At 39.8% G+C, this 26,721-nt stretch overlaps 1 protein-coding gene across 1 annotated transcript in view; it reads left to right on the top strand.

Moving 5' to 3' along the window:
- The first annotated feature begins 3,124 nt into the window (after window positions 1–3,124).
- The window catches only part of PDK3 (pyruvate dehydrogenase kinase 3), a 54,628-nt gene continuing 31,031 nt past the window's right edge, over window positions 3,125–26,721 (top strand). The window contains exons 1-2 of the mRNA XM_036382374.2: window positions 3,125–3,300; window positions 21,560–21,701. Of these exons, the coding sequence (XP_036238267.1) occupies window positions 3,195–3,300; window positions 21,560–21,701 (248 nt within the window). The 5' untranslated portion in view covers window positions 3,125–3,194. The remainder of the gene's footprint in view (window positions 3,301–21,559; window positions 21,702–26,721) is intronic.

Raw genomic sequence — 26,721 nt, 5'->3', positions numbered from 1 at the left:
GGAGGGGGGCTCTCAGAGAATGAATTCAGGAAGCTTTTCTGCACCAAATATGTTCTGAAATACATAAAGAAGGCAGGTATGAGGTATGAGAAATTCAGCTGGTCCAAAAAGCAAAACTCAGCTTATCATTTAATCCTATTGATCCCAGTGACATTTTGTATTTTTCATGGTTTATACCATTAACTTCTCTTTATTTAGGTAGATCGTTTAAGAACTAGGTTTATGTGTATGCCTGCTGTCTTGCATTGGTAAAACCATAGCTTTTCCCATGTGCACTTTTGTTCTCTCAAGCAAGTCTTGCAGTCTTCTTAAGGACAAGGCCATGAAGAGCTGCTGGGTGGGTCTGGGATTTGAATGTCTCTGCAGTGTGTGTTTGAACAGTTTTTGGAGAATTTGATCAGTTGGTTATGTCATCAATTTCTCCAGAGCTGAGAGAAGCTATTGGGAGTCTGATGAGAAGAGCACCCCTCTGTTTTGCAGTGACTTTGTGCATGTCCTCATTGTGGTTTTAGTCTGTATCACCATAGACAAAAACAATTCCAATTTTTCACATGGGTCGGCTAACATAGGATTAAGAAATTTCAAAAAAGTGATGCTGTGATGCTTTATATTGCAAAAATGATTTTGTGTTTAAAAAGATAACTCAATAGTTAACTCTTGTCTTGTTACTTTTTGAAGCCAAAATCACATTAGAATTACTTAAAATTTGAAAGATACATAAAATCAAGTGTTTTAAATGCTGATAATGAATCATACTTTGAAGCTGCTAATTTCATCTTAATCTGGGAAATGTTGTTCTGTCTTTAACAAAAAAAGATATTGTTTTCTGCCAGATAATTCCACAACTGATTTCAGAGTTATGCTCTAAATGAATCACAATCAAATCCTGATGAGTATATAACAAAGTTTTAAAACACTTTTTTCCACCTGCCAAAAAAGCTTCAGAATTACAGTAGATGATTCATTTTGTCAGTCTTGATTACATGACATGCCTCTTCAAGCCAGTCATTCCTATTAGCTGCAATTGAAGTGATTTTAAAATGCTTTCCACTTATTTTGTACATTAGGTCAAGATTTCTCAGTCTCAAATTCTGTAAGGACAATCATGACAGAAAGGACAGAGAGAGACTTCCAGTAATCGAAGAGTACTGGTTTCTTTTGCAAATCAGCTATAAAATTAGAGTAATACTATCTTGTACCTGCTGAAGCTTACACTGAATTCACTGGAGAAAAAGAAGGAATCGGAATTTATTTGTCCTAAATGTACCTAAACCACATCATAGCAAAAACCAGTCAGTGACTGCATTCAGTGATACATTTTGATTCTCCAATACCTCGCTTTGTTTTCGATTCTAGTCATCAAAATTAATTCTAATTGTATTCAGATGCTTTCTTAGATAAAAATGGGACTTTTTCAGAAAATTTCAACTATTGTCACATGCAGTGAACTTTGTTCTGCCAGCCTCCCATCCACTGTACAACTCAGTGGATACCTGAGGGCTGTATTTTGGCTGGAAGGCAGCTGGGCAGGCACCCTCTGATGGACCAGCTGGGACTTATTAACTGGTCCACATGAAACCTGAACAGAGGCTGTAGCCAGGTGGGGCTTGGGCTCTTCTCCCAGGCAACAGGACATGAGGACATAGCCCTAAACTGCCAGGGGAGGGTGAGGTTGGACATCAGGAGGAGTTTCTTCTCAGAAGGGGGAATTAGATAATGGAGTGGACTGCCAAGGTGTTGCAAAATGTGAAATATATAAAATTTGCTCAAGAAAGGATGTTCTTTGATGTTTGATCTTTGTATATGTGCAAGCTTAATCAAGAAGCAGGAGATTTAATCTGTGAAAGAGATAGCAGCTAGCAAGCAAGCTCTAAGTGATGTCCAGCTGTCAGAAAAACAACATTAGAAAAACGACTGGTTGAATTGCCTTGTTAAGGTTTAGGGCTTGACATGCTGTGATGATCTGAGATGTAGAAGGAGGTTAACAAAGCTTGGGGAGAAGGATGTCCTCTGATAGTGGAGACAAAGAATACAGAATTTATGGGCCACAAGGACATCTGGCAGAAGTCTCAACATTAAGAAGAAACTAATAAAGCTAACTCAGCAATTCTGCTGAAGTCAGCTCCAGCTGGGTAAGAGGTAATTCTGGCAGGGGGAGATTGGGACCACTGACTCACTGCCCACCGACCCTGCAAAGCCACTGTATCAGATGAGAGGTCTAATTAGAATCATTAGCCAATAGAAGAACACTGATTAATAAGAGAGCTATGTAACTTGTAGCCAATGACCACTAATTCTTTGTTTGCTAAAATCTATAATTAGTAAAAAGTTTTGATAGTTGGTGTATTTGATTCATAGAATACCACTGAGCACTCAAGCTTCTCCAATCCTGAAAGAAAATAATATCTCTCTCTCGAGTATTATTATTGGATTTTCACACAGCAGGTCATGAATCCAATTTTTGTGGACAACATGGTGCCAGAGTCACTGTCCTTGCAGGCGCTTAAGGAAAGACTGGATGTGTCACTCAGCGTCATGGTGGGGCTGACACGGTGGTGGTCAGGCACAGGCTGGACTCGATGGTCCCAGAGGTCTTTTCCAACCTGAGGGCAGTGACTGCCACTCCAAGGGCCATTTGGACTGAGGGCAGTGACTGTCACTCCAAGGGCCGTTTCGGCTGAGGGCACTGTGACACCAAGGGCCATTTGGACTGAGGGCAGTGGCTGTGACTCCGAGGGCCGTTTCGGCTGAGGACAGTGGCTGTCACTCCAAGGGCTATTTGGACTGAGGGCAGTGGCTGTGACTCCGAGGGCCATTTGGACTGAGGGCAGTGGCTGTGACTCCAAGGGCCATTTGGACTGAGGGCAGTGACTGTCACTCCGAGGGCCATTTGGACTGAGGGCAGTGACTGTCACTCCGAGGGCCGTTTCGGCTGAGGACAGTGGCTGTGACTCCAAGGGCGGCCTGACCCACCCGGCACTGCCCCCACGAGCCCCGCTCCGCTCCCGCTCCCCTCACGCGCCCGCCCCGCCCCGTCCCCCGCGCGCCGACGTGCGCGTGCGCGGAGCGGGCTCGGCGCTCGCCCCTCCCGCCGGGCCGGGCCGGGCCGCGGAGCCGACGGGCAGCGCGGAGCGGCCGCGCCCGGGCAGGAGCCGCCGCCGGCGGGAGCACAGCGGAGCCGGGCGGGCCGCGCCATGCGGCTGTGCGGGGCGCTGCTCAAGAACCCCATCCCCAAGCAGATCGAGTACTACTCGCGCTTCTCCCCCTCGCCCCTCTCCATCAAGCAGTTCCTCGACTTCGGTGAGTGCCGGGGCCGCGGGGATGGGGGGGCGTGGGGGTCGCCGCGGCTCTCCCGGGCAGCGGCGGCCGGCGCGCAGGGCCCGCTCCCCGGCCGCGGCTCCTCGGCCCGCGTCGGGAGCGCGGCCGGGGCCCGGCCCCGCAGGCCCCGCGCTGACACCCCCGGGCCCGGGCGCGGTGGCGGCTGCCGGTGGCCGGCAAACAGCCGCTGCTCGCCTCGCCCAGGGCCGGGAGAGCCGGGCTTGCCCCTCCGCCAGCGTTATCCCCTGACACCGGTGCCATTGGGATGGGAACCAAAATAAGGGCTCCTGACCTGACGTTTTGTGAGCTTAGCGAGTGAAGGAGAGAGTAAGTTAATGGTCTTAGCGTGAAAATTGGAATCTGCCATGCTGAGATCGGCTTAATTAAAGCTCGGGCATGAACTCTTATCCGCGCTTGTATAGGAGACCTGTTTGTGTAAAATTCAGGAGTACTTCAGGAGATGTTACTGATCATAAATAGCATTTTTCTTTTCAGAAGCCCTGGAATGAAATCCAGGAGTGGTTTGTGTTGTTGTTAAAAAACATGCTTCCATCTAGATAACGATAAACCCGTATCTGTATCGGAGGTTATTTGTCTCTTGCTCTCTGACACGAAAGTTGTTGAGATTTTATTATCAAGTAAATATTGCTGGCATAGTCAAAGTCAAGGCCGTGTGTAACATCTTGAAGCTTAAGAGAGTGTTTCTTCATTCCACTCTTACAGTAAGGGTACAAAAGGACAAAAATAAGCTAACGTTCAGCCAGAAAGTGATTAAAAGTGAATACAATTGCACAGTTATGGTAATGGTATTAGTGAAAGAATGCTGTAAGTACAGAAAGCCAGTAATGGGCTTGATATATCGTCTCAGTGAACAGGATTTTGTACCATTAAAAAAAACCCAACAAAACCTCATGTCTCCACTTAAAGGAGAATCTCACTGGAAGCTGTGCTTTCTCTGGTCTCCACTCACCTGAGTTTGTTACCTCCTCCCCACCCCTTCCTGTGCTGCTGGGCTTCTTCTCTAGCATTGCTGCTTCTTATGCTGTGTTTTTCTGTACTGGCAAGAACAATGGCCTAAAGCTTAGAACATCTTTATTTTAGCCCTGGCACTAAACACATTGTGTCACCTTAGCCTGTTTGAAAGTTGGGTTTGCAAATTGTTGCTGGGGAAGTTTTGGTGATTGTGAGCCGTATCAGTTGTGACTAAAGAGGTGGAAAGATTTCAGGATTTGCTTTAATGCCTTGGATGTTTGGACTAAACTTTGCTTTTTGGTAAGGATTTCTACAGTTCTATGTTGCCCTGCATTCCTGTTTGCTTTTGGACGTCTCTTCTGTGGCAGCCTTTTCATAATGCTGCATTTGTTTTGACATTGTAGTTCCTTTATTACTTTATGGTCCCGTGATTCTTCAGAAGAAGTATTTTTATTTTACAATTTTAAGTCTGGCTTCTGTTACTGGAAGTGAACAGAATGAGAACAGGACGTTGCAGTCTGGCCAGCCTTGGTCTTTAGACGTGCTCCAGTTGTCACTGGATGTGTCATTGGCATCTTCTCTGTGTGTGGCTATGTATTTAAGGGTCTTCATGTCTTAAGACTGATGGGAAACTATCTAGTCACTGACATTTAAAACCTCTGAAGAAAAAAAAGTCTATGGTTTAGTCTTGAAAGGTCACCAGGAGTTTCTAAAATTAGTAGGCTTATGTTGTATCAACCTTGCTAAACCTATCACCTTGATCTTAATAAGTTTTATGGGCCACTTAACATCTCCACTTACCCTCTAGTGCCTGTATTTATTTGGGAAAACTCAAGTAGGAAAATTACAGCAGTTTAAGCAAATAAATGGAACCCAATGTAGTTTTTTACTTTACTTACGCGATCCTAAACGTTTGCAGCTTTGGGTAATATCTAATTCAGCTGGGGTCTTCATAGGCCTAGAGGAAAAATTGACATCAAAATGTAAGTGATAGTGCAAAAGTTTTCCCACTTGAGGTGTAGAAGGCCTGGACAATATGTACCATGTCAGGGAACTGTGTTATTTATATCTGAGGTAGCCAAAGAAGAATTTACTGGTGTTACAGGACACGAGTATTCAAGAGAGAAAATATGCCAAGCATAAGGAGCACAGTACTCAAGGTGCAGTTCAGTTGTGTTTGTTCACTTGTAAGAATGTTTGATGGGAAGAAGACACTGTTTTGTGGTCAGCTTACAGAGGCTGCTTAGTGTTTCACTTCAAAAGAAATGGTCTTTTTAATTGAGCTACGTGAATGTAGTGCTAGTTTTACAAAAACATGGCTGAATTTTCAACAAATGTTGAAGAAGAGTAAGCTCAAAGGAAATGTGGGTGAATAACCCTCTCCTGGCTTCTGATTTTGTTGTCTGATGCACATTTCTCATATGGAATTTGCACTTACTGTGATTCGTATTTGTTTGAAGAAAGTTTTTTGACTTAATTTCTGACAATAGTGAAACTACAATGTGTTCTTTATGTCTTTTTTATATTGGTTGTATTGGTTTAGACTAAGTTGACTTAGAAATTTGTAAAATTCTGGTGAGCTGGGGAAGAGAAACTTTGTATTTCTTGTGAGCTGAAGAGTCTCTTCAAAGATAATTGGTGGCAACGTATATTGAGGTACAGCTTGGGCTTTTCTAAATTACTGACTAGCAGTGTGGGTTGTATGGAACACAGTTGTGTGCATAGTGAGGCTGTAGAGTCTCTATTTCTTTCCAGTGATATAAATTAATGACATTTATTTTAAAACTTTCTCTGCTTAATTCAGCTATTTAAACCACTATAAGAGCCAGTTTGTTTAAAGTAGCTTGCAAGTACTAAAAGCTTGTGAAGCAAACCAGAAGGCAGTAGTTAAAGCAGTGACACTTGCTTGGTTTTTGCAGCTGAGTCCTGTTAGTGTCCATGTTCTGTTGGGCTTGCAGCTGTCTCTGTAGCTGCTGTGAGTGTGTCAGAGGTTACTGGGACCTATGTGTCACAAAGTCTGAGCGTTCACTCTTTGCAGCATTTTCCTTTTTTTCTATGTGTACACTTTCTATTTGCACACTCCTGAATTCTGTTCAGGCAGTTTGTTTTATTACAAAGTGCATATCCCAAGGTTCTTGTACAATTTCATTCCTTTGCAAAAGAATGACCTTCTGTAAGTGTGTTTCAATATAAACAAATTTTGACCTTGTTTAATGCTAGCATGTCACTCCAGGTTTATCCAGGCCTCCATAATTATTCTGCTCTGGGAAAAAATACAAAATCTACCAACTGGATTCAGCTGTGTACTTCCAAACTTCGGTAGTTCCTCTGGAAGTTGTTTTTTGGTAGATTTCCAAGTGCAGGCGTACCTTAACGACCCAGACTAAATTAATTACTAAAATATCTTTTCTGAAATGAACTTGTAAATGGAGATTTCATCTAACATTCAGGTCCAGGATCTTTGTACATTTTGGGACTAGACTGTTTGAGAAAAATAAAAGTGCCCATTCTGGAGATTGATATTGATGGAGCATCTCAATTTAGCCTTGCTTCAGCATGTAAGGTGGGCCTCAGACAATGACAGGTTAATCCAAAATACCCAATACTTAATCAGCAACCACACACACGGGTAACCAATTGGTCAATCCCTTGCCTGGGGAAGTAATAACATGTCTGAGGAAAGCAGAGTTGCTTTTCTAGGAGTGTCTTAGCATTTTAAAAAGCCACCCAGAGACTGAGCTGCTGCTGCCTGCCCTGCAGCCTGTCCTTGGCATGGAGAGAGCTGCAGAGTGCTGAACCCTGCCCCAGCTGGCAGCAAGCACACAGCTGCTCCTTCACATCGGGGTACTCAGCTGGCAGTAAAGTTACTGACAAACGTTTTGTCAAATGAATGGTTGTACTGCAGAGGTTACATATAACTAAGCACAAAGAGATGAGGGCAGTATAAATGGTGTAATCCTTCGATCATGCATGAAAGAGTCATTTAGAGCTGTGTTAGGGCTGTGTTGTGAATGTGTGCCAGGATACTGTACTCATGTAATCCTCTCATTGCTGCTGCTCAGCTGACCAGATGTCTGAGACCTGAGTCTGAGGTGTGTTTTGTCAGAAATATGAACCATCTGCTTTTGGGGCTTGTTTACCACTGAAGCTCTCTTGGCCAGTTGGACCTAGCTCTATTCCAGCCCTTTCTGTTTCATGTTTCAAACAAAATGCATTGGATGAATTGTGTACCTAAGGGGTTAAACTTGGTGTTTTGTTAGCTCTTTGAACATGTTATATATTATTGTTCACATACCACTAATGAGTTTGGTTAAAAAAGCTGTGCTTGTGCTGAAGACAGAAGATAGTGAATCACAGTGAATTCTTGTGGTGGAATGTGACTTGGGAGATCCTGATTTTGCAGGTTATAATCAAAATATTTGTGGTGGCTGCTGCAGTTAGTGGTACTGAAAAATATCACAAAGGCTGTAATTTAGTAATTTTACTGTACTGAGAACAGCTGAGCAGGCAGTAGATAATCACAATGAGTGCATGGAACTGTTGTGCCCTGGGGCATATCTGGAGGAAAACATGATCAATAGATCCTTCTCATTTTTCAAATACAATTTTTGGTACGGAATTGTTTTGTTTATGTCATACTTATTAAACTTACATATCTTGGAGAAACATGTAGGCCTCTTCCAAAATGACACAAAGAGCAAACCAGGTGTCAGCATTGCTGTTGGTTGCTGCCATTTGTAGGAGCAATATTAAATTGGGGTTTTGAAAGAGTATTTATCCCTCACGTTGCCTTCTTGGTAGAGGCATGGATCTGAGCTGAAAGCCTGCCACTGGAGCAGTAGCTGGCAGATACAATTTGAACAATGTGTTGGGGTAGGAAAGTAGAGATCAAAACCTGCCTCATGTTTCCAAATATGATTATTAATCTTCCTATAGAAGATGGCTCTTGGAAGATTTTTCTACACAAAAAGATATTGGAAGATTTCTATTGGTTTTTTGGGGTTTTATTTAATAGAACATTAGTGGAGAGACTGTGCATCTATAGCACTTGCAAAGTTTAGGGCTAAAAGATAATAAATAATTACCTGCTATTTATTGGTTGCAGCTGTGCTTTTTCTGCTGCTCTCTGGGCATTATTCTTAAAACCTTACACTTGATTTAAATGCATCTTCAAAACAAAAATGTCCTCTTAGCACGAATGTTAACCATTACTTTGCTGGCCACTGCATGGGATCAGGAAGATGAATGCTAGTCAGACATTACTGTCTTTTATTTTCATCTGACTGGCTTCAGCTTCCATCCAGCAGTTTCATTAGAGCTTTTCTTGGTAGGTTGGGATCCTTTGATGCCTGGAATATTTGTACTATGTGGTATATGTACATTGTGATGGAGTTATCTTTCTTGATTTCATAAAGATAAATACATTAAATGAACTATTTGCAGCCTTACAAAAATACCATGGAATTAACTTTTGTGGCTTTCCCAGCATTTTCAGTATTGTTCTTCAAATACGTCTTTTAGAACTTTAAATAGAATCCCTTTAGGAGTTTTGTGGAACACTGGGATAAAATTGTTCTACTGCTGTTTAGTTTTTACCTTGAAAGGCTACCAGTGACAGCTGGACGTGCAGGCTGGATTGTCTGCCTGCTTTTGTTCTTGAATTCTTTTGCAGTTACCGCTTTTCCATGTCCAGTCCTTCATTCCCTACGTCCGGGCATGGATAAAGTTTACATCTCAGAACATTAAAAAGGGTTTCCTCTGAATGGGCTGTAGCACAGCAAGTGAGCTGGAAGCCTTTTTGATGCAACTGTTATTTATAACCTGTTCCTATTTACAACTGCCAGTTGCTGGCAGGCAGTGATGTTCCAATACTATATATAAATATTGAGGGGTTTTATAAGGCCTAGTATTGATTGCTTGGAAGGTCTGGAAGAGTCATTGTGGTTAGGTAACTTTGTTCAGCAGTCACTATTGAACTGTGGTGTGATAGACATATTTGTGTGTGGGAGTGCTAATAATAGTGTAATACTAGATTGTGATGCATTTCATCCACATAATCCTCTCTATCAGTCACTTTTACAGGCTGTTTATTCAATAAAGGAGTACTTAATGTCTGTGAGTTATTGAGACTTCATATATTCTGAATTCAGTATTTTAGTATAGTTACAGTACAAATTCCATAAATTGCTGTAGATGATCAACCTGGATCGCCAAGATTATTTTCATTGAAAATTCTGCCTTCAGTACCTGGTTTGGCTGGCCACTCTTGCCTGTAAGCATAGACTAGTAGTCTACGAGTGAGCATCCTTCAGCTGATGGAATTGCTTGATGTTTGTTTCCCATATCAGCAGAAAATTTCTCAGTCTGGGTTCTGTTTGTTTCTGTTTGCCCACTGATCAGTGGAGCTGTGCAATGCTCTGCCTTGGGATGCTGGGAAGGGAATGATCTTTCCCTGCACATGGATGTGTCTGCGTGCTTGAGCTTTTTTTGTATTCCCTGAAGATGGTGTGGTGTGTAAGCACACAGCTGAACGCCTTGGGTGAAAGAGAGAGGACAAGAACTCCCCATCTGCATGAAGCAATAAACAGTGCCAGTGGGTTTGTTTATTTCTTTTTAGCAAGTAGCAGAAGCAGTGGAGAATGCTGCTTGACAGAAATTGAGGGCTTGGGAAGCTTCTTTCTAGAGGGACAAAAAGATAGGATTTGTAGCTCTTGAAGATCTAAGAATGTTTGGGACATGTTTTTCTTCTAGCAACTTGTAGAAATTGTTGAAATGCCTTCTTTAGAGTAGATTTAAACTAATAAGGAGGCACTTGAAAATCTGAAATTAAATTTTGATTGAAATGAACATGAATTTGGTAGCATTCCTTCTCTGGACTGGAAGAACTGACAGCCAGTGATTTAAAAATAGCAAAACTTCTACAAGCCAAGAAAACAGGCTGATGGGGTCTCTCCTCAGACATAAGGAGGAGGATAAGATGATGTGTCAGTTTGAGAAAGAGCAATTCTGATGCAGACAAAAGATAGGAAAGCAGCAGAGCAGTGTACGAGCAATGTTGATTAAAAAACCTATGAAAGCTGGAAGCAAGGACATCCTGTCTTGGGTTGCAGTACAAATAACAGCCAAGGTGAAAAGTCATGGGATAGAAAAACAGATAAAAAATGTTGAGATAATTTATAGTAATTGCAGAGAATGCTGAAGTGAAACATTTACTTGATGAAAGTAAGTACATAATGATAAAGACTGTTGAATTAATCTTTGCTTTGGTCTTCAGAAAAAGAAGAATTGTATCCAGAAACATTAAGGAAATCACAACTCTCCCCTGACCCAAATTTTAGATAAGCTGAAATATGTTTAGATTCTCCTGGCTTAGTGGGTTCCAGTGGAAGTAAATCAGTTCTGTGTGTTGTGAGTAGCTGAACACTTTCTCCTGCAAATGTGTGTGGCCTGGTGCAGCACGGCTCGTTAATGAATGGTGATGGCCCCAGGGCTTTGGAAGTGGGAAAATACATTGCTTGTCTTTCAGAGAAAAGGAAGAGGAGGACATTAGAGTTAAATCAGGTTGTCTGAAGTAGCTGAACAAGAGCTAATAATGAAGTAATACGTAGATAAGCACCCAGAGATAGTGAGGTAGTAAAGAGACAATAGATTGTGTTGGCCTGGTCTAATTTCCATGTTAATTTGGTGTGTGCTAAGGCAATAACAATTGGTGCTGTACCTGGCTTTTTGTGAAGTTGGGCACCACCCCGTGTGACATTCTTAATTAAAAACAAACAAACAAAGCTCAATGTACAAAATAATGGAATAACTGCGAGGTGAGGTTGTTGTATCAGATGTTCAGTGTTATGGTGGGTTGACCCCATCCAGGTGCTTGCTCCTCTCCTTCCACCCCCACTGGCATGGGGGAGAAAAGGGGGGCAAAAATGAGAAAACTTATGGGTTGAGAACAAGACAGTTTAAGTAAAGCAAAGAGAAGGGAAACAAGCGATGCACAGGCAGTCACTCACCACCCCCAGAAGGAGAGCTGTGCACAGCCAGTCACTGTGTGATGGACACCTTGGGGGACAAAGCCAAGCACTTTGTTATTGCTGGGCATGGCATCATGTCAGATAGAACATCCCTTTGTCCAGCTCAGTCAGCTCTCCTGGCCCTGTCCCCCTCCAGCCTGTCCCCCCCAGTCCTGCTTGCAGGAGAGAGAGAAACCCTTCAGAAGCTGTGCAGGTCCTGTCCAGCCGTAGCACAAATGGCCCCTTCTGGGCACCGAGAGGAAATCTGGCCCCAGCAGCCAGCTCACACAGGTGTTGGTGGAGAGCATGGCATAAATACTCTGCATTGTACTAGCAGTCCTTGGTCTCCACAGGACTGTGATGTGAAGAGTGAATGGTATGTCTCCAGTCCCCCTTAAATCAGCATAATCCATCTTAAAATTAGGCATAGATTTAGGAATTATTTTATCTAATTCCACAGTTACTGTATTAGAATTGCCTTACTTGTCACCAGTTATGCTTAATATAATGGCCTTTTAAAAAAAACACCTTTTTCTCAAAACTGCTGAAATATTTTACAGGCTGCTACTTATCCTTTTAAAAATGTTTGGGTTTTTGTGTTTTTCTGGAGTCAGTTAAATGTAATTTTTCTTTTTGGAAATATTAGATTGAAAGGATGAATTAGAGCACTGAACTGTGACTCAAGGTATAGTTCTCCTTTTTCTGATGCTTTGTGTGTTACAAGGGGCTGGTTTATTGGCTCTTGTTTCCTTTTAAACCTTTCTATGTAAATGTGACGTTCTCCCATGTTTCTTTGTTCTGTTTAAATTTTCTGTTAGTTTGTAGTCAATGTAAAAAAAGTGACACAGTATTATAAATATTTTCACTGACTTAATTCATTAAAATAGTAGGCTTGTGCAAATAATTGGCATTTTTCAGAATTAGGTTTAAGACTGAATAGAGAGAAAGGCAAATTTTTTTTGCTAAAAATAATTTACATTTCAACTGGTACTTGTTTGGTTTGGTCCTTGTTTTGCTTTTCTGAAAGATTTTTATAGATTGCAAAAATAACTTCAAACTGATAAGTAGCAATGACATAGAAGAATCTTCTAACCTTTTTTATAATGTGGTTTGTTAATGATCAAAAGTGTTTTGAAACAAGATGTTTAACAGTCTAATACATTTCACCTCAGTGAGACTAAAGGGAAACTGGAGCATGTGCTATTGGCAGTATTTTTATGTAACTGGTTTTAACTGTGTGAGTCTTTGCTCATAAACGTTAATTTTATTTATGCCAGGGATTTGGAATCTCTTTTTCTTTGGCAGGTTGTCAGGAACTAGAGGATAAAGCAGGGATTTGTATTTTTCTGGAGTGGTTAGAGAGAATTATGGAAGTTTTTCATAAAGGTTAGGAAGGAAGTTGTCAAAGTTGTGAGAGCTTAGGGAGAGTGTTAAAAATTTGGAACATCTAATTATAATCTTCAATGTGATATAGATTTTTACTTCTTATGGGAGGAAAAGGTGGTTATAAGACCAAGAAGCACAACTCAGTCTTTTCTGGAGCTGATACAGCCTGCAGGGCCACGGTGTTTGGTTCTGTTTGTCTGGTTTAGAAGCCCCTTGTGCCTTCCTAGGGAAGGAGTCTGGCTTGCACAGGTCGTTCTAAGATCAAGAACCTGATCAGGGCCGTGGTTTCTCCTGAGAACATTTTGGCTCTTTGCCTGTCATTATCTGTGGGAAGTGCCTGTGATGATGGCGAGACAGAGCTTTGCTGCTGAAATGATTCACCTGACTTTCAGCCTACTCCCAAATTGCTCTAAGGAAATACAGCCTTGGGTCTATATGTCTAAAAATAGTACACTGGTAACTGGTTGAGTGCCTCTGCATTAACTTTATAGATGCTTTTGATTATTGTGTTGTCTCTTGGCAAATGCATTAAAATACCCAAAAAGTGATTTTGTTAGAAGTGAGTGGTAAGCAGCTAAACATTAGTTTTAGATCAGGGAAGCCTATTTTAAAAATTCATGCTTTTATTTTAATTTGGGTTGTTCTGTTTGACAGTACACAGTGCTGGTTTACAGCTTTGACAAGTGATTATCTGATGATCCATTCCTCTTGAGAGGGAAACTGACTGTGCTGGACAGATGTGTCTTCACTTGGGTCTTTTCTGTGACAGGAAGGCTGTGGCTGTTGGAGTTAAATGTAATGATTTTAGAGTATTGTGCATCTGTTAATTCCTCCTGTTGATCTGTTTCAGATCAGCAGTAAGTTAAGCTGCTTTCCAGCACAGTCAGTTTCATGCAGAGCACCATTGACTTGAAACAGGCTTACGGGAGTTGACAAGTTATATATTGCTGTTATTATTATTTATTATTAAATTAGTGTGTAGCTAATATGATAGTAAATGTAATGATTCACTCTGTGTTGAGCTGTCCTGCTGTGCTAAGGACAGCTAGCTGGCATTTTTTCTTTACCTGTGTTTATATGAAAGTGTGAACTGACTTTTTCTCTATGCCAGTGGTATTGCTTAACATGGGCATAGTAATAATACACGAGACATAAACCAGCTCACTCTTAGGGCTTGTGGAAATAACTGGAGAGAAGTATTTTTTTTCTGTATACAACTTCAAGAGTAGTTGTATTTAATTTTTAACTTCTTAAGTTCAAAAGTCTGGACCTTGATTATGAATGAGATTTGGTCATTCAGACAACAGGATATAGGCTAGTGTATTCTCCTGAGTGAATGCTGTAGTGAAATTTTCCTTAGGAGCAGAAAGTGAGCATTGCAGTGGCCATGCCAGTCAAAGAGTTCTTGAATATGGTATTTGAATTGCATAAATTGGAAATTGTTTATTAAGCTCAACTCTTTCAGTACTTCAGCCCTTGTTTTATCCATATGCTGTGTCATGTGGCTGTTGGAAAATTTAAATGGAAAGGTGAATAACATGTGAGCCTCCTAGTTTGGATTGCAGTGGCACAGAGTGCAGATCAAGGGCCATACAGTGGTAATAACTGAATTCTCATTGTGAACACAAACCTTGTTGATTGAGAAGACTCAAGCCCCCCTGCTGGTGTGCTTTCCCCTAGGCTGAAAAGGCCCAGCTAGTCATGGGAGTTGGGCTGAAGAAGACAAACAAGTATTTGGGAAGGATTACTTGCAGACTTCAGTTCCTCTGGCTTTAGGCTGGTTTTCTGGCAGTAGTTGTTTGACAGAACTTAACTGACTTCACAAAATTAATATGTTTATTATAGTTTGGTTAGATATAAAAATATTTTTTGTTTCTAATTCTTCAAGTTTCATTTTTGAAACTTTGGAATTTCTCTGATTTCTGTACTGGCATAGAACCAATCTCTTAATGTGCCGGGTGAAAGCATGCCATTACAACCCACACTTGCATGAAACAGTTGCAAGGCTTGGTGAAAGTAGCCTTAGAGAGCAGTGATGGAGCTTGGGCTAAAGCTTAATCCTGAGGTATCTAAAAAGAATCTGAATAGCTGAGGTAGCAAGGTTTGGATCCTTAAATTTCAGATCCTCTGTCTGCAGGCTACCTGAGTGGGAACAGCTGTGCAGGCTGTGGTTGCCATTCTGTAGCACAGTGTGTAGGTCCAGTTTCAAAATACACATCTCTCAGATGCAGTCTGTGGTAGGGAGTGAGGGCCAGCAAGAATCAACATCAATATAATCTGCTGTTATATTCTCTGTGCTCCTTTTCCACTTGCTTCATCATCTTCATTGGGTTTTACAAGGCCCTGTCTGGTAGCAAGCAAACAAACCCTGTATACTTTTTGTATTTTTAGTGCTTGGTGAGATAAATATCTAGAGTCTATGCTGAAAATATAATAATTTCCATTGGAGCATAGGAATGATTTTAAATTTAAACTTGTTTTGCTGGGTTTTGCTTTGTAGCCACATTTATTGGGACTGTGCAAGCATAGCTTGTTTATCTTTTAATAAATAGCCCATGTTCCTGAAATAGTGTGTAATCATTGAAATTCAACTATTATTCTTAAGTTCTGTTTTCCTACCTTCAGCAGCAAGTTATTAGTTTTAGCTTTTGCTCAGTCTCCTCTGATGCACTGATATTTTTGCATATTCTTTTGAAGATTTATTCATCCTTCTGCTTCACTTGGTTTTGTTTCCCTATACAGGAGCTATGAAATATTCTGGAAGCTCAAGAGAAGAGAGTAGATATGGCTGATCACTCCTGCTTTCCTGTCTTTCTTCCTTTATTTTGCTCTATCTAAAAGCAACTGTAGTAGTTTCTGATCTTGTTTTTATAGATTCTGGATGGAGTCCCTTGTCTCTGGTATACAACAGGTGGGACTTTGCTTTTGAGTTTTGAAGTAGTGAGTGCAGTGTCTGTCTCTGCTGTTAGTACATAATTAATGGAGAGAACCAGACCTTTGCCTGCAGTGCAAAGACTGTTTCTTCTTTTTCTTCTTTCTTCTTTTCCTGCCTCCTCTGACAGATGAGTTAATATTCAGAAATTACTGATGCTTTTATGATGTGACCTTGGCAGTCCAGTGACAGCCTGGGGATGTGGCAATTGTATTAGGTTTTTGAACTAGGTGACTTTGACCATCATTGTGAAGGGCTGTTGCTAGAGTCTGTTCTCAAAGGGGTATTCATGAATGTGGGAATCTGGCAGCTGAACTGAGGGCATTGGAACCAGGGTTCATGGTCTTGTTCTGCATTTCTGCCCCCTTCTGCAGCAAAATGGAGATTTGTGTAGGGCCTTCTGTATGGAACTAATCCTTTTGTAATGTGGATCTTGGACAGTACAGTATTGCTCTGGCAGTTGGTAGAATTGGCCAGAATTGGATCAGGGCCTGCTGCATGTGTGTGAAAAGCCTCTGCATTGTTCATGCTTCTTGTTGCAGGAACCAGAACAAAAGTTTTGTCGAAGTGGAGCTTTGCAAGAGTTGTCTAATTTGTTTTCCATTTCTCAGCACTGTGGAGTAAAAGTGAGAAACAGAAGAGAGGAGTAAATGTTAGAGAAGAGTTGAATCCAGAGAGGAGAAAAGAGAGTAACAGAGAAAAGTGAGAGTAGAACTAGAACTGTTTCCTGAGTTTCCTTTGAATGGAAGGTCCACCAGTGATAACATTCATGTGTAACCCCAAAACATTCCGCTTTTTATCTTTTCCCTTCTGCTGGCATTACATTCAGAAATTCTAATGCATTCAAGTCTGCTTTTGTGACCTGTGTTACCTCAGAGGTTCTGGGTCATGTTTTATTGCTATGTTTTTCTTAGGTTTTTTTCTGCCTCTGATACTTGTCTAGTTGAATAAATGGCATGATTAATTTTTGGTGGAAACATGTAACGCTTTTTCATATCTGGAAAAATTGATTTAATATTAAATGTCATCTTCTGGGTGAACTTTTTAAATTTTAATGTGTAAGTTTACTTATATTCTCAACTTAAACTTCTGCTGTGGCAGTCACATCATTCTTCAGGTGTGTCATATTTCACTGCATAAGCAAATCCACCAACATTCACTCTCGTGAGCAGTGACCATTCCAAACACATCAGTGTTTGTACAGGTACCACTCCCAAAGTATTTTTACAAACCCTCTGTCTGTCATGTGTAAAGCTGCCACACTGAAAAAATAGAAAATGGAAATTTTTCAGTGACCTTAGTTTGATGTCAAGTCCAGGAGATTGCTGTTTAGATCTTTGTTTGACTGATGTATTTTCTTATTTTCACAATGTTGAAGGTTGTGTCTGTTGTCAGTCCATTACACCGACTTGTTTTTAAAGAAAATAGTCTCAAGATTGGCATCACAGTTTCTGCTTGGTGCTAGTTTTGAGCTGAAGGTTTGAAAGTGGCAGAGAGAAGGCCATGAATGTGCTTTTCTGTGTCACTTTTACATAGGGTAACTGATGAGCCCAGATAGGTAAGATGGTTCAGAAGATTGAAGGTGGTAGAACATTTATTAAACAGTTCCTTTTTTAAACCTGTGGTGATACTTGACATTTCTTTCAGTTTTTGTGCTAGCTATCCATGCAATAGTAATAACTTGAGGATTAGTTCCTTCACCAATATCTTGCTTTTTATTGTCATTTTTCTGTCAAAGTAGCTATTACTGTATAATTTAATTTATGCAGTCTATGCTGTGTTTTTTCAAACTCTGACTTGCTTCAGAGTTTCCACTTTTTGCTTGTTTCCCTGTGCAAATTTGCACTGCTTTCTCTTTGCAAGTGGTTAACAAAATGTGAGGTGATCACTTTCTTCCTCTTGGGTCATGAGAGAATTAGGGCTGCAAAGGATGTTAGGCCATGTTGAGTCTAATTTCATTTCAGAGACTGAATCAACTAGCTTAGTGTGGTTTTGGGCAGGTGTTTATCTTCACTAGTAAAAGACATGTATAAATCACATCAGGTTGCTCTCTTCCTTACCATCAGGAAGTTTCTGCTAATTAAAAGTTGAATCTTCTGCAGTTTGAGTCCAAAGCTTGATGGACAAGGTTACTGCTGCCTTCTCTGTGGTGAACTGAGAGACCTTGGAGAGCATTGCTGTGTTCTGTAGTTATTTCTTCTTAGGCAAATCCATCAGATTCACTCATTCCTGTGTCACAGACTGTTTTATTGTTGTTATCTTGTTTTCTGTTGCATCCATCTATGCTTTCAGAAGATACTCAAAAATTCATGTAATTTACCAGTAGAGTGGGATATTTTATGTGTGCTTCTCCTTTATCCCATTGGATCAAATTCTGGGTTAAGCTGCAGGCACTGTAGGTATGATGGTAAGAGTTTTTAATCAGCTTGAAAGTGTAACTTGATTAAGAGTAAAAATCTGAAGATAATCTAGCCTCTTGACCCTGAATTAACACCTAATCCCTTTGAAAGCATAATTACTTTATAGGGTTATTTTCTACCAGGAAGAATAGTATGGGATTGCTTTGTTGCCTGCAGTAGAGCAGACCTGTAACAAAGAAGTTGCATCCTGTCTGGTTTGTTCTTTTTGTAGTCTTAATGTGATTCTTGTTGAAAGAAACTTGTTTCAATGCCTGACTTTGGTCTGCACAATTATTCCACTTGAAGCCACAAAACTGAATTATTGTTCCACTGCAATCAAGTATTGCTGTTTTAGAGACAGTGAGGAAACAAATGGTGGTGGTGTGTGCAAAATTCTGAACTTTATATCATGAGATGCCTTGCTTGACTTCCTTCTTGGCTTTGTGGATAGGAAGTGTTTCAATTTGAGTCTTCTAGTATTTCCATTTTCAGTTTCTTAAAGGCATACTTTTAAAGAGTTTAAATTTTTTGAAATAAAGCTAAATACAGCCCTTGGTGCCTAGTGCAGTGTAGTTTCCACTAGGACATAGGATGGCTTTTCTTTTTCCATTTGAATTCACACAAAGGTAAGCAAGTCATTGTTTCATATATTTATGTTCTGAAATAACTTATTGAGGTGTAAATCAAGGAGGGATTATTCACAAATTTAACTTGCACTTTAACCCTGAGAGAGTGATTTAAAATTCCTTTGAAACTGATAGATTTAGACTGGCTTTAGCCTGTGCTGTTTCAGACAAAAGCCTGATGCTGGCAATGTGCATTGACCCAGCTAGAGTCAGAACAAAATCAAGAAAGATTGCTGTATATGTTGAAAATAGATGGAATGACTAGATCAAAATTAAAGCCAGCCTTTAAAAAAAATTAAACTGACCATGGTTAAACATGCAGAAGTTTCATTGCAGCTTATTAGAATGCTGTTTCTGGAAATATCTTTAGAACTTATACTGACTTCATCATACATGCAATTATAATATAATTTATAATAATGTACCTTAAGAAAATACCTAACATACAGACTAAGGGATTTTCTTACTTAGTGTGATGTCCCTTTTTTGATGGAAGTGGTTGTACAGGTGTTGCTGTGAGACCAGCAGCCCAGGAGCAGTGTTAGGACACAGTTTGCTGTGGAGGGTCTCTAGTTACTGCTGCTCCCAGTGGGCAGCCGTCCTCTCTGGCCATGCACGTGCTGTTGGTGCTCAGTGCTGAAGCAGCTCTGTGGAGGCTCTCAGGTAAACTGAGTGCACCTAAGGAGCTGATACAAGGACATGTGCTCCATACCAAACACATGAGCTGAACTTAGGCTGAAGTAAGCTTGTCAGCAGGGAAGTCTTAAAAACCAGAGCTTTCTTTCCTCTTCCTGCACTGAAGATGCAAAGGGACCCCAAAGGGCTCTAAGTGTAGGTACCTAAAATGGAGCTGCCTTGCCCAACAGGGCAAGGCAGCTCCTTAAAAAGAGATGGCTTAGAGCTGCTGGGGTGAGATAGTTTGAATAGAGATGTGCCCTTGCATGTGGGAAGAGAGGATGTGGGTCTCTTCAGCCAGTCACACTTGCGTGTAGCAGCTTTTGTTTGCATTGCACAAACCCATGAGCTGTGGCTTCTTGTTCAAAATTTTCTGATTTTCTGCATGGGCTGTCTTTCATTCATTTTGCTTTTTATCACCTAGAGAATCACTGCACTTGCTCTCAGTCACTCTTGGGAAGAAGCAGTTGTTTTTGTCCTTTCCTGCTCAGAAGGTTTAGGCTGAGCTGAGTCAGAGTCTTTCCTGCTGTCCAGCCTCAGTCTTTAAAGACCTGCTGTATACAGTGACTTGTGAACAAACAAGTGTCTGTCCTCTCTTGAAGGTGAATTGGTATCTAGTTATTTGAAAGCTTGAACTCTGAAGTCATTACTGTGCTTCACATAAAACAATGTAATGTCTTATTTCCTTTGTCTAATTTTGACAGGATGTGTGTATTTGTAATTGAGGTGTGAAAATGGGAGCAAGTAAAATAGGTCCAAATGTTTACTGGAAGAACTATAATGGAATTGGTAGCACTATCAGAATTTAATGATTGATGATACCCCAGATTGATGATACCTAAATGACCAAGGAGAAAAGGGAAATCCTAATCCTTCCTGCATTTTCCCAAGGTAATGTTAGGGTTTGGGAACTAATCCATCAATGCATGTTACCTATGCAAAGAAGGTGAAAACTCTGTGATTATAATGGGACTGTCTTAAAAAGTATCTCCTTGATTGTGCTGGTTGCATTGTATTTGAATCTTGCAAATTGTAAATCTCAGTGATTATGTGCCTAGCAGTGCTTTTAACACTTTCTGGTTTGCTTGAACATAATTTCTATCTCTCACATTATGCCTTCACTCAGAAATTTTGCAGATGGTAGATCTGGTTATCATCACAAAAGACCTTTGCTCTCTTTCTAGATGAAAGCAGAATCCTGGCTGTTCATTACAAGTAAAACATGGACTTTTAAAAAATTTAATTCACCTGTAATCTTTAGAGATTAGTTATGATAGGACTTTCTCCACTTGTTAAAGGATGCAAAACACAAAAGTCTGTGTTAAGTAAAGTCTGATTTTTCATCTTGGGCAAATGACTTAATATCTTGTGCTTTTTAATATTTGCAGTATCCTAATTAACTACTTTAGCTAAAGATTGCTCTTAGTCATGTCAGTCTTTCAGTTTGTATAGGATGGCTTCAGAGAATGAATGCTGTTGCCTCTAGGTCTGCAGGAAGGTATTGTTATTTTCCTGGATCCATTTGTTTGCTTTCTGACTGTATGGTTGGGATTTTTTGTATGTTTTATTTTCAAAATACTAGCCTTGAAGAAAAAGTGTTTTAAAAGTGAAAGTTAAAGATAAAGATAATCTTAGCTGAGGCCTTTCCAAATGAGAGTGTGGTGATAAGCACTGGACTTTCCTTCCAGGTCTCTAGTGATAATCTTACCAGGGCAGTGCTAGGAGGGATGATGGCTTGTGCTGATCTCACCAGGTGCTGCTCAAATGTTAAAGTACTAAAGGTTGAAGAACTTGTGACATGAAACATCGACAAACTGTTGTCATTGTTTTGTCCTTTTGTTTGCACTGCTCACCCTCTCTTAGGTGCGCAGCATTTACTTTTTAAAAGCTCACTTTTATACTAAAGTTGTATTGATAAAAGCTAGTATTTTGAGGTCTTATTTCCAGGTAATATCAAGTATTTGATATTTGATGAATTTTATTTATATGATGAGAGATTTTTGGATTTTTGTTTATGGGAGAGAAAATGAGATGATGTGAAATGTGGAAGAATGTCAAACAAAAAGGTTTAAGCTTTAGGAAGGTAAAAGTTTAGAATAGGTCTCATGAGTGAGAAGAAAGTAAAGGTGAGTACTGAAATGGCTTTAAAACTTCTTATTTTCACAAGTGTTTTTTTTTTAAAGCTTCTAATATTAAGAAGTCTAAAATTGGATCTGCTGCAATGTTTTTCCTTCCTTCTGCCAGGTCGTGACAATGCCTGTGAGAAGACCTCGTACATGTTCCTGCGGAAGGAGCTTCCTGTGCGACTGGCGAACACCATGAGGGAAGTCAATTTGCTGCCTGACAATTTACTGAACAGGCCTTCAGTTGGGCTGGTACAGAGCTGGTAAGTTTAAAAAAAAAAAAGTGGATTGGAAAGTTATTGTAAAACTAACACTGTTTGTATTGTTCTGCTTGCAACAGAGAATCATTGAATTCTTCTGAATTGGTCAGTTTTCTGCCTTGAATTGTTTATAGTGTGTCTTGTCAAGTGAAGTTTCATTTTCTTCTAATGTTGAGTATACCCTAATCTGGATCCTAGCTAAGGATTTGTAAGTTAGTAAAAACATACTGTTGTCTCCCAGGTAATTAAAATGAGTCCATAACTTCCAAGAACAAGCTTTTTAAACATTCCTTACTGTGTTGCATTCATGGCTTCTCGAAACAGCTGCTTTTTCTCCTTATTCTTCCTTTGTCAAAAACACCAAGAGAAAGTTAAAACCTCATCTGTTTTTCTCACTGCTAAATCTTTAAAAACAACCTGGTATTCAGTGGAAGTTATGGAATGGGTCAAAAATCTGGTGTGGAATAGGTCAAAATCTGGTGTCATCTAGTAAACAACCTTCTCCATTGTAATAACTAGCGTGGATCTAAAGTGATTCCAAGTCCTCCCTTCTTTTCCACAGTAATTAATTTCTAGCCTAATTGCATGTTTGGTGAGATTAGAGACTGCTGCCTTGGATGTATAAGCACAAAAAAATCGTTATTCATGGGGTATTTATTGTTCATTTACCTGTTAATATTTTCCAAATACTTTTTGTAAAAATATTTTTGCAGTATACAACAGAAGTCTCTTTGTGAGTAGCAGCTTATTTAACAGTAAAAGCAGCTAATGTTGTAGGCTTGTGTTAAATTCAGTCATAGCCCTTGAGCCAAGAGCTTCTGTGCTGACTGTATGTTGACTGCTGGCTTGGGTCTCCTATTTATCAAGCTTCAGACTTAGAAAATATAAATTAGGATGTATGGAATTGTGTTTGTCTTTGCAAGGTAACAGTGGATGTCTTGATGACCACTTCAAGTACAGTGATAAAGTGCTTCAAGTGAGTGTAAATGCTGTGGAGCCGCACAATCACTTTGTGGTTAGGTGGCAGCTTGCAAGGTTTGAAGGCTTGTCGGTCTGTCTGATGTCACAGGAAGTTGTTATGCTGGTAGAAAAGAGTAGATAATATGCAGGCCTTCTAGGCTTTTCTAATTTGGTTGAGCTTGTGAGCTGTCTTTAATGAAATGTGGACACATAGGTGAATGAAGAAAAGGAAATCATTTTTCTGTAGTGACTGCAGCATAATATTTCTAGTCCAGATGTCTGTGCTGTGCTTCTGCCCTGCCTCTACAGAGCTAAGCACCATTTGGATCCCTCTGGCAAAGGAACTGAGTGGGTGTTCAGACGGGAGGCCCCTTCAGAATTTTTGCTGAAGAGATTTGAGGACTCATGATGATTTATATGGCCACAATAGATAATTACTGATTAAAAAAAAGGAAAAAACCCTCAAAACTCCAAATGAGAAAAAGCAGCAGCATGTGTTATATGACAATGTGATTTGCACCATCACAGCTGTAGACCAGTAGTTGTCTGTTGGACAGGCTAAAACACCAGATGTAATGTGCTGAAGAAGTTGCAATGGACATCAAGCCCAGAGATGGAAGTTTGAAATCAAAATGTTTTCTGTAATTTTCTTCTGATTGTGATCTGTAGTTAACTAAGAGTTTTTGTGGAAAGGAGTATCTTCATTGAGATTATGTGATAATACTATTATCATTTTATGTCAAAATAATAAAAGTAATTGTAGCATTTCCCCCCCTGATTATAGGTGTGGATTTTAAAGAGCTTAGTTTGTATTTTTCTGTTCAGAGGTTTTAAATTGCTTAATTAAACATTTACCTGTAGTTTGTAAGTCCTGATGATAACCCTTGGGAAAAATTTACTTTTAAATTTATCTTTTAAAAAGACCAAACCAAAGGTTTTATTAACTTCAGTGTGAATGACCTTGAGTGTTATGTAGCTCTGTTGATAACAGGTTTTGAAACACATTTATACTTTCTTAACCTAAAGTTTAGAGATACTATCAGAGTGAGATTCCTGGGTTTTATGTAGTAGAATAAATAAATATAAATTTAGTTTTTCAGCTGTTTTGTGAGCTTGTAAAATGAAAAAAACCTCTTCTTAATGCAGTTCAAAACTACTTCAAGAAAATATTTTTTGAGGGTCAGATTTCATGATCCTTTGTTTTTGCTATGCCATAGGTTCAGAAAGCTTGTCAGTTCATTAATAGGCAAGCAAAACTCTATTGTGCATTTGCCACAAGTTAGAAAGACATTTAATTCCTTACTCACTTTAATATATTTATTTGCTAATATTCAGTAATTTATCTAGTCACAAGCATGTTTGTTTCATTTTTGCTATTATTTTACACTAGAAAACCTATGTTTTTGTGTGCTTTTGGTGAGACTCCAAATTAGCTGGAGCTTTAACATTCGAGTTCTCAATCTATTCATTAATGCCAGCATGCCAAAAATTAATACAAAACGGTCCTAATCTTTAAGATGGGTTTTATTAGACTTCTAATTTAAAGTGTCTCTGTAAATAGAGGAATAAGAAATCAGGCCTGCCTACAGTGCAGCATGGATCCTTTCCCATCAATCCTCTCTGCTTCCAGCCATCAAACATTCTGGGTTGCTCAGTTTTCTCACCCTTGAGGTTCCCTTGGGAGGCAGCCTGGTTTTGCTGCTCCCTGCTGCAGGCAAGGCCTGTTCTCCCCTTCTCCCATCCATCTCCATGGCCATGCTGGAGGCACTTTGCTTCCCGTGCTTTGCTGCCTATCTGATTTTACAACTGATTGCTTGATTGCACTTGGGAAAGGTGCTCTGTTGGTTTTTTCTCCTTCCTTTCTGGGCTCCTCAGCCTGATGTGTGCAGCACTGAGCAAGACCACTCTCCTTCCTTTGTACTGCTCAGCTACACTTTCCTGAATAATAAAGCTGGAATTAGCCAGAGAGTGAACTCTGAACAAACCAAAAATAATAGTTTTGCATATCAGTAAAGCTAAAACATCAGCTCTGTTCCAGTTTGAGGTCATAGCTTAATTTGTGTGTATCTTTTGCAAGGAGTAGGGAAGGAATAAAGTGACACTAGAATGAAATGGAGTTAATATGTTCTGGCTGTGGACTGCAATGATTCCAAACAGCACACAGATCAACAATCAGCACCTTGTTTTCAGCTTCTAAAATCAATGGGCAGCTTGCTCGAGCCAAAGAAGTGGGCTTGTTTTTGGCCAGCTTTGAGAGGGCACTATAGCTAAACTGCAGGTAGGATACTGAATATATAGCAGAATTGTTTAATAAAGGATATGGTCACTAATGTGATGAGGGAAAATAGTTACAATAAAACCTTACAATGGATAAGGTTAGAGCTTATAAAATATCAAAAGTAAGCATGAGGTTTGCACAGTATATTACTCAGTTATATGTAAAATTCACTTTTTTTTTAGCCCTAGACAAATTTCTCTATTTTTTTCAAGGGCTTTTCCTTAGAAAATGCTATAAATTTCCATTTCTCTCTTGGGAAAGATGCATTAGAGAAATATGTACAGTTTGGGGATTAATAATTGGTTTTTTTTTCTATTTTCTACATTGAGACTATGCTAGCAAGATTGTGTTACCATGGAGATTTGTTTTATCATTTTAGTGCTTTGGTATTAAAATGATTGTAAAGGAAAATCTTAGTGAAATACACATCAGGAAAAAAAGCAGAAGTGTCTTGCATAATTTTTTTACGAAAAGAAAACCCAGAGCTGCCATTATGGGCTTTTGCAGTGCTTTCATGTATGAAATGTGCCATTCTAAAATTATTGCATTTGGCAGACTAAGAAGAATTCAATCTATGTAGCAGTAATTAACAGAAGAACAAGGCAAAAAGGTGCTTGAAACCAAAGAGCTTGTCCAATGAATTGTAGTGTATTGTGATAAAAAATTAAACACCAGAAAGACAATATGTTTGAAGGGCATGGATTTTGATTTCTGCTTTTGATGACTCACCAAATATAGCAAAATATAACTGACATTCTCTTTTTCTCACATATGCTGGAATTTTTCTTTTAGATTTGTATTCTGTATAGTTGTATTGATTTATTAATGATACAGTAATTCATGCATTATTCTGGTACTTTTTTGTTCTTTCTGGCTGATAATTGTATGTGAACTATGCTTAAACATCACAAGCTTTTTTTTGCTTTACAAACCCTGTAGTCAACATCTTCATTTATCCCTCTCTGCACCTAAAATTCAAATTAAAACAAAATGCAAGGAAGTAGATGGATTGTATGAAAAGGGAATGACATTTTCACACACACTTTTATAGGAATGGACTGTATTGCTGGCTGCTCACCAGTCCTCAGAGTGTAATGGTGGTGGTGGTCATTAAGACCAGAGTTATGAGCTTCCTTTTAAACATATTTTTTCTTAATTTCTAATTTTGAGCTGTTTGGGAGAGAGGGAGTGGGGTGGGGGGCTGAATTTGGTATACAAACTGGAAATCACACCTGCATTAAAAGAAAAAGGTGTTCAGCATTTGCACCGCTGAGTTTCTATTCAGAGACTTAAGAGACAGGGTATTACAACACCCCAGACTGGGTGATGGACAGTGTAGGCACTGAGCAGTGGGTTAGGGCCATTTGACAGTAAGTGACTTTTTTCTAGCTTGGTTTAATCATGGGCTTGGAAGAAATTGAGTGACTTTGGTTTGAAGTTCACCTTTTCTCGAGGCTAATTTCTGGATAGCATGCTTTTGCTAATGAACTTGACTTCTAGAGTAGCATTTCCTTTACTTTAGAATCAGAAGGAGAGAAATCTAAAGGAAAAGCATTGCCTATTTCCCTAATTTCTCTAGTAATGGCAGGCAACCAGTCAAATCCACACAGTACAAAAATCAGGTATCAGCTGCCTTCAGTACCAGCAGCCTTCATTCCTGTTTTATCCCTGTGTGTGCACAGGATTGCTGTAGTTTGACATTTATGGTAGGAGGTCTGTATTAAAAACAACCTTTGTGTTGCTTCTCAAGTGTGGTGAAGTTTCAGAACCAGGACTTTGATAGTA

Source organism: Molothrus ater, chromosome 2 (assembly GCF_012460135.2).
Source record: "Molothrus ater isolate BHLD 08-10-18 breed brown headed cowbird chromosome 2, BPBGC_Mater_1.1, whole genome shotgun sequence".
In the NCBI taxonomy this organism is placed as follows: domain Eukaryota; kingdom Metazoa; phylum Chordata; class Aves; order Passeriformes; family Icteridae; genus Molothrus; species Molothrus ater.
The sequence above is the reverse complement of the archived record's forward strand: the minus strand, read 5'-3'. Positions and strand labels throughout refer to the sequence as shown.